The 8907-nt window shown below is 38.3% G+C and overlaps 1 protein-coding gene across 1 annotated transcript; it reads left to right on the top strand.

Moving 5' to 3' along the window:
* The first annotated feature begins 3981 nt into the window (after positions 1 to 3981).
* AMIGO2 (adhesion molecule with Ig like domain 2) lies at positions 3982 to 7643 on the top strand. The gene is made up of 2 exons (XM_018574065.1): positions 3982 to 4378; positions 4618 to 7643. The coding sequence occupies exon 2, from the start codon at positions 4735 to 4737 to the stop codon at positions 6295 to 6297; it is 1563 nt and encodes a 520-aa protein (XP_018429567.1). The 5' UTR covers positions 3982 to 4378; positions 4618 to 4734; the 3' UTR covers positions 6298 to 7643.
* The last annotated feature ends 1264 nt before the right edge of the window (positions 7644 to 8907 follow it).

Here is an 8907-nt window from a genome sequence, read left to right as displayed (position 1 = left end):
TTTTTTTTTTTTTTGGCGTTGGGGTCCCCCTAAAATTCCTACTAGACCTTAAGGATTCTGTATTAATTAGCAGGAGGGGAGCTGCACGCTGTTTTATTATTATTATTATTATTATTGTTGTTTCTGTGGACTGTCAAACGTTAAAAATAAAAATTTAACTTTTTTTTCTAATGCCACTTGAATATTATTTAACTCAACCAAAATTAACAAAAATTAGAGATCCGAATCCTGAAACAAATTGAGTTTTGGACCCAAAACCCGAAAAACAAAATAACTAAAAATCTGAAACAAACTGAACCAATTTTTTTTCTGGCTCACATGCCTAGTGAATTAAATTCTCCACTGCATCAAATCCCCACTGGAGCAGATTTACTAAGATTTGTTCATTTCCTGTTAGAGAGCGATGTCTTCCATTTTATGGTCATGAACATGTGGTAGATCTTTGTTCTGATGTGAAGTATATTTAGAAGAACACACATATTCCCCCGACATAAGAGGTATTATGTAACCAATAATCATTCACTTAGGGGGTGGATATCTGGGGTCCCCTGTATTCTGAAGGGAGCTTCCAAATTCCAATAATTCCCCCCACAAACCTCCACATCCCTTTTGGGGGATAGGTTGTGGGGTGCGGTCCTTTTCCCCATCAACATGACAAGTTGCCTTTTACTGGAGCAGGGGGGAAGTTGGCTGCCCACCTATTGAAGGTACCCTCCAAATGTTGTGGCTGCATGCCTGGATAAGGATCTTTTATGAACTGTTGGGGAACTCTATGCAAATGTTCTCATTAATAAAAAAAACGTTATTGGGTTCCCCATAAAAATTAATACCAGACTCTTATCCAGGTATGCAACCTGGCTGGCCAGCAAGGTGGGGGGCAGTGAGTGGGCCCCCCTCTTGAACCATAATAGGCCACATGCCCTCAACATTGGGAGGGTATTGCAAGGGGGCAGTGAATGTGGGATGTGGAAGCCCCCTTTAGAATTAGTGTATGGAGTACATAGTACCCCTTGTTACTCATAAGGAAATTACTTCATAAGGAAATAGTAAATAAAGCCACCCACACCATACAAAAAGTATTTTATTAAAGAAAAATTTAGATTGATCATGATGAATGACACCTGAAGAAGTTGACCCTTCACCACAACTACCCACCACCATGATGATGCTGCTCCGCCGCTACTCCCAACACAAATTATAGCTCTTTGGAGTCACTGGAATGTAAGCAAAGGGAGCAGGGAGCTTGGGTGATGTTACTGACCAAATGTGGTCATGCCCATTTTTGATTAATGACAGCACCTGGGATTCCCACAGATGTTTTTACATTCCAGTGGTGTTGAGCAGCTGTCATCTGTGATGTTAGTAGTGGCGGATGAAGATCATTGTGAATGTATATCAATGGATGACATGTTTTGGTTTTTAACATTCTTTGCATACATACATGTACGTACATATTCTATGACAATTCCCAGCTACCTACTGTATGCTGTTTTTAACAAAAGCTTGCAAACTGGCCTTGAACAAAAAAAACAAGATTTTGCTCTCATAAACTTAATTTGGGTTTTGCACTATGTTTGGGTTTACCGGATTTCCTGCAAACCTAACTTTGCCTGGTTTGCGCATCACTAGATAAAAGTAACCATGCCACACTGTGAAAAAAAATATTTTATATTGATGTGCCTGTATTTCCCACCAATACTCTCCTTCTACACTGTATTTGCTATTCCACGTCTTAAGAAGCTCTATAATGAAATATAGATGACTGATAAATCCATTCCAGCTCAGAGGAACTGCTTTGTAGTCTGTACAATCTCTGGGTAAAATTGTTTGCTGTCTCCTTGTACTGTAGTGTAATTCATTTTGTCTGTAGCTCCAGATGTTTGCATTGTGTGAGACTAATAATCCCGTGCTTGCAATCATCTGGAAGAAAACCAAACCCTACCTCCTGTAACAGAATTCAGCAATCAAGTGTTTTGCACTTTGTATTTTCCTTTCTTTCTCCTACTGACTAGATGTAATGCCATGCTTCTTGCTCAAGCTGTATTAAAATGTGTCTGCTTGTATTAGATAAAAATGCTTGTCATATCATGTAAACACTATCAAGAAATTCAGCAGATTACTTCTAGTCAATTTACTGTGTATACATTCAGATATAGAACTATTGTTGGCAGTGACTGTATTCTCAGAAGGTAATGACACATCAAAGGATATAATCATATAGTTGTACATGTAGCTAACACGTACTAATAAGCAGTTCCCACCAGGTTTAATAAATTGGTAATGTTAACTACTTGAGTACCAGCCTGTAATATAACCCCTCTATTACTAGGCCATTTTCCACTGCTGTGATAGTTTGACTGACAATTATCTGGTCATGTATCCAAAAAAAAGAAAAGCCAAGAAAATGTAAAAAGATCACTAAAGCTCTTTTGAACGTTTAAGTTTTAATCAGGTAATACAGTATATTCCAGGTGCAACAAAACGAAAGGTCTGCAACATCCCCTGTCAGCATGCTGCATGAGGGCGGGAGCAGACCTGAGCGATCCGTGATGCAGGTCCCGGAATCGCTCGGTCGCGTACAATTGCAGACAGTGATTGCCGTGCGGCCCCATTGATTTCAATGGGGCACAAACCATGGGTCAATTGCAGAAAAAAGGTACATGTACCTTTTTTTGCAGTGCACGGCGTGTGGCTGTTTTAGCCACGATCGTGTTTGGTTTGCACGGGCGGAATCGCGGCAGGAAAATAATAGTACCGCCAGCATGATCGTCGTGGTGGGTGACTCCTTGACTGCGCGGTTTTCCGTGCGGTCACGGATCCTCAACGTGTGAGCATGGCCTAAAAGGACCCTTGCTCTTTGTGTAAAAACACTAACAGTGGTCTCCCTGCAGAGGTTTGGCATGCCCCTTGCTGAGTCAGACATATAGCTTAGCAATTCTTATGAACCCTTCTGATTATAGAGTGCTAGGTGTGACATAGCTGAAGGGATGGGGTGTCAGACCTCAACAGAGCAACCACTGCTTCCACACGGAGCGCAATGGTCCGTAAATTCACCATACTTTCAAGGGACAAGCTTTTCTACTTAGGCTGTGGCTGCTTTCTAAAGGAAACAACTTGTATGGTTTTGCTCACCTTTTGTTTTGATGCATATGGAATAAATATAGCATGCACTGTCTGGAAATTTTGCTTTTCATGAGGATAATTGGCTGCATTTTTTTTAGGTCAATTACTCAGAAGGTATTAAAGCCAGAGACAGCCAGGCACCTATAATTATCACAGCTTTAATATTTCTCTTACTAGAGCTTTCTTTTGATTGGAATCTGACTAAATTTATCTTCGTCTGTGTTTCCTACTAGCTAGCTGCTGAGAAAGGAGAAGAAATGGCAACAACTACCCCCTGATGGGCACCATAGCAGAACCTAAGCTTAAGCTAAGCATGTGTGCCCCTTATGATGTACTCACCGCACAATATTTTAACACCACGCCAAGTGATCAATACTAATTTATTATTAAACTGATTATGAATGCATATTTTCCTACAGTGGCTGATTTACTAACGAAGAAAAAACCTCACATATGTGCGTATTCTACAGAGTTGGAACAGAAGACTCTATTTTGATGTGCAATTAGCCGTGTGCTGGTGCCTCTCCAGGGTAATAGATCTGGTATGTGCTGTTGCTATGTAGTCAGAGATTTTCAGAAGCTCTCGATACGGTCACCAAGTGACAAAAAAACATAAGTATTTTTTTTCCGAGCCTTTATAACAATGACTAATGCTTCTTTAAATATTGCAAATGTTTTCTCTTTCAGGTGGGTAACTGTAAGAGAAGCTGTGATTGGTGATAATGGAATGCCTCTCCTTATCGTGCAATAGCGGTAAGGCTCTTCACGCTTGGCGGGACTGAAGTCTGAACAATACATCCCTTGGGTAACTGAAATGGAATTTGCTCACAATATGCAAACATTTTAAGTGAACAGAATGAAAGGAGAGAGTGGGATACACACAACATCATAGGCTTTGCTGGAGAGGGGAGGGGGGATGGGATCCAGTGCCTGTAGACATAGGCAGCAGCATCTGTGCTGCTTGTGCCCTCATCAGTGAGCTTTGTATATTTCTCTAGGCTGACTGCAGCCAATCACAGTGCACAGGTGAACAGAGGCTGGGCAGGCTCAGCTCACATATACGCTTCTCTTGAAGGCAAGCAGCCTTGATCAGACAGGATAACACAGCGCACAGCTTGCAAACCTGTTTCCCTGCTGCCTCTGAAACTTCCCTGCTGTTACAATACACAGTGGCAATGAATGAAGACAAAGAAAGGTCAGAAAGGAGGACTTGTCCAAATGTAAAGATCAGCTAGTGAATGTTATGAAATAACAGGTACCGTGCTTTTCATATGCATCAATGTTCTTAGCTTTAATTTTGCAAGCTTGTGTTTGGCTTACAGATTCTCTTGATTACAAACTTTCTTGCATGTTTGCTGTGTTGTTGTGTAAACTTTCAATTGTGATTATGATTGTTTCCACTTATATGTTCCACCACAATGTGTGATTTCTTAGCGTTTCTTAATTTAAAATTTCTTAAGTTGAATTGACTAAACTGAGTCTGTTTTATTTTAGTGGTCAGGCGAATGCAGCTGCAAGGAAAACATTTGTGGCAAAATGCTTCTTTAAGATACCTCCAAGATTGAGTGCACGATTTGTGAGCATCATTGGGTACCTTCTGAAAAACAAGACATGATGTATTTCTTTTGTCCTTTATGGTCCATGGAATTTGGGAATGTCCACACAAAATGGAAAAGCTTCGCCTATGTGTTTTTGCTGTGCATCATCGGCAGTGTTGGTGGTGCACCTCCTGGGGTGTGTCCTCAAGGTTGCGTCTGTGCCAGTGATATTGTAAGCTGCACTAACAAGAGCTTGTCTGTAGTGCCCAGGGCAGTCTTTAAATTTATTCGAAAGCTGGATTTAAGCTACAATAAAATAAGTTTTCTGGATCCGGACTGGTTCCCCATCTTGTTTGAGAAATTACACACTTTGATATTAAATCATAACATTATTAACAGCATCTCTAGTGGTAGTTTTTCCACCATCCCAAATGTGAGGTATCTTGACTTATCCTCCAATAATCTGAGGACACTGAGCAATCCAGTTTTTCAAGAACTTAAAATGCTAGAAGTTCTACTTCTGTACAGCAATCAGTTAACCCATATTGATTCTGGGGCATTCGGAGGCCTCCACAATTTGCAAAAATTGTATCTGAGCTATAATGCACTGACACATTTCCCACTGGACTTGTACTCTGGCAGAAGTAAACTTACAGAACTTGTATTGTTGGACATATCTCATAATAACTTGCAATCTGTGCCTGTTCAGCAAATAAGCTTAATCTCAGCAAGGCAACTTAGTGGCATTTACCTTCATGGAAACCCTTTTTCATGTGACTGCAATCTGAACGGAATGCTAAACTTTTGGCATCATAGACAGTTTAGTCCAGTTGTGGATTTTAAAACCTATTATGCCTGTACTTTACTGTCTGAGCCTAAAAAAATTCCTCTTATCCAAGAGAGTTTTCTCAACTGCTCTGAAAAAGCTGTAAATGGGTCATTTCATGCATTTGGCGTGTTGTATGAGGCTCAGGTTGGAGAAAGGCTGGTGGTACATTGTGACAGCAAGATTATCGATATCAACACCCAATTTATGTGGATAAGCCCTGATGACACAATACTAAAACCTGAAACCATGGTTGACCATTTCCGAGTGTTTAACAATGGGAGTCTTGAAATTGAAGATGCCCAGATCGCAAATTCGGGAGTTTATTCATGCATCGCAATAAACAAAGTAAGAATGATTAATGAGAGTATAGATATTAGAATAACCGTGGGTAATTTTACAAGCCACAAGTCTCATGCACATGAGGCGTTCAACACTGCCTTTACTACACTTGCTGCTTGTATAGTCAGCATAGTTTTGGTCCTTCTCTACCTTTATCTGACACCCTGCCGATGCTGGTGTAGATCAAAGAAACAAAAAAGAAAGCAAAACCAAAGCAGTGCCCACTCCTCTGTCATAAATGCCACACCATCTCATGAGCCCCATGCTGAAAGGAAATCCAGCACTGGAAAACGGGTTGTATTTATGGAGCCTGTCAAGGAAGCACAGCAAGGTCAAAATGGAAAAGTCAGACTGATTACCAATGACAATCTCACAGCAGAGAGCATCTTAAAGAACAGCAGATCAAAGTCTGACTCAGATTCTGTCAGCTCTGTCTTTTCAGATGCCCCTTTCATTCCTCCGGTATAATACCTGGCCTATTTCTCCTATTCACACAAGCAGTCAGTCTGCACCTTCGGCATAAAAAGCAACAGTGACTCTTAACACGTACAGCTTGTGTAAACCAATGCCTTTGTAAATCAAATATTTAATAGGGGAAATTAATGTACTTCACTAGCTACAAGCACATACAGAAACCCAGTGAATTATTCAGGAATTACCTTTAAATGGTTATTTATATTGCATACTTGTCTTTGTTTACTAGGGATTCTTCTGTTTTAGGAAGACCAGTTTGTATTCTTAAGCTCTGGGAATAGTTGTACGTTTACAGGACTTGTGTTCATGACAGTAGTCCTCTGCCCTGTTATCGAATGAATGCAGCCTTAGGCAATTATTATAATATATCTCAGCAAAGTAAGTGTAGGGATTAATGTAGCAAAGTAATATATCAGAGTAAACAAATCCCAGTGAACATTTATATTTTTGCAGAACCAGTATGTTAAATGATAAAAGGGAGAAGGTTAACTTTATTTTATAATGTGATTTGTGACATCAACTTAACTTTATTTGAAACAGCTTTGTTATCTACATTTATTATTTACAGGAGCACATACATAATGTGAAAGAAAATGCCTTTAAGGCTTAATAAGGCAATGCTAACAGCAATTATTTGCAGTAACCCCCAGTAACCAGATTTCACCTCTCCAGAAAACTCAATGAAAGATTACAACTCAATGGTTGTCATGGGTAACTACACACTGCATGTTGCTCTATGCCTTAATATAGACAGTAAGCCTGTTTATCTTTTGTTATTGTCATTTAAGTTGCTAAGGATTATTTATATAAGTTTTTCTATTTTATGATCTAGATACATTTTGGAAGGTCTTTGCTGTGCAAAGAGATTAAAGCAAGTTAAGTATTAGTATTGTCAAACTTCATGTCGATAATTACTAGTCTGTAATAGATGATTGCTTTAAAAGGTTAGAATAAAGATGTAACAAAGTATAATTTATAGTTATTTTTTGCCATGAAACCACAGTTAATTTTGTTTCATGTTATTTTTATATTGTTTGATATGTCAAGCCCTAGTCATACTTGGTTGTTTCCAAGTAGTTTTGCACTGATTTCACAGGTTAACCAAAATACATTGGTAGCTAGATCTGTAAATGGTTAAACATAAAATGAGAAACATTAACTATTTATTTAAATGGGGTGGTCCATATATATCTATAACAGTTGGTTAGAGCTCAGTGTTTGGTAGAGGATTAGTATCTGCCTTCAGTACATAAAGTATATTTATTACCTATAGAATAGGTTTACTAAGTTCAAGTGATATACTGTGCTAGCAACAATGTGATAGCCATATTTGCTTACATGAATTAATATTAGATATAGCAGTGTTAGGAAGACATACATTATATCAAGGATAGTGTATTTCCCATTACAAAATGTTTGCATAATATTGTATGTATTTTTAAACATCATAATACATTTTTAACATTTCACTTTAAAAGACATCTGCATCATTTTATTTTTGTTTTCCCTCGTTCCAAGTCATTAATGTAGGTAAGATTCAGCGTGATCACATCCCAGTGATAAACACAGCAAGAATCTGGCAAGGCGAAGTAAAAAGGCGAGAGATATGTCAATAGCCTGTTCATTTTAAAACATGTTAGTACATTTAAGTTATAATGCATTTTCTATATCATTATAATAGGCATTACTTTGCCGTTGCTATGACATTGCATTAACTTCAGCTGTAAGATTATTCTTATTTATTTGACCTTATGTATTTTTCCATGTATGCTGCCTCAGTTGTTTGCATTAAAACCATGACTTAAACAACAGCAACAAGTTTGGCATCTCTGTTTAGTTTGGTGCCATGAATGTAATGAATTATTGTTAAGGTGGGTACAATTAAAACAAATCAATATATATATTCCTTATCTCATATCCCTGCCTAAATTATAAGCAATACAGGTTATGGTAGTGTTGTTTGTATACCAATGCACACATTGAGAGACAATGTGTATCTATAACTATAGTTCCGTTTATTATATGAATTTCACATTTCTGTTTCCTGTCACTTGTTCAGTACATTTGGTATTTGTACATTCTGTGCCTTATTCTTATCATGTTTAAGCTCTGCTGTGGAGAGAGCTTTAGCACTTGGTAATATGATATGGTATACGCCCTACTTAGTGTATCAGATTGAAAACTGAGAGCAGAGCACTGCCAGCCCACTGTACACTAAAGAGCTAGAAATAAACCCTGAGCTCGGGTAAACAGTAAAGGAAGTCAAAATTCATAGCAACAACGCAATCGTTCATATTTACAGTTTCCTTTCAGTAGTCTAAGCCTTAATATTTATGTTACACTGTTTTCATGTGATTATATTATTATTATTATACAGGATTTATACAGCTTTTTATATAGTCTTGTTTTTTTTGTAGACATACAGATTCATTTAAAAAAAATGATAGGCATTCATAAACATGTAAAACACATAGCAATGTTATTGCATATGTATTTGCTGTGCTTTCAGTAGACTTTATACATATAAACAATGATGAAACCATCATGGGCGCAGAAGCTCTGACCAGACTGGATAAAACCCTGGATGCCGCCTAAGTTTTCACT

The sequence above is a fragment of the Nanorana parkeri genome, unplaced genomic scaffold (assembly GCF_000935625.1).
Source record: "Nanorana parkeri isolate BGI_ZX_2015 unplaced genomic scaffold, ASM93562v1 scaffold2708, whole genome shotgun sequence".
Lineage (NCBI taxonomy): Eukaryota > Metazoa > Chordata > Amphibia > Anura > Dicroglossidae > Nanorana > Nanorana parkeri.
This window is presented reverse-complemented; position numbering and strand designations above follow the sequence as displayed.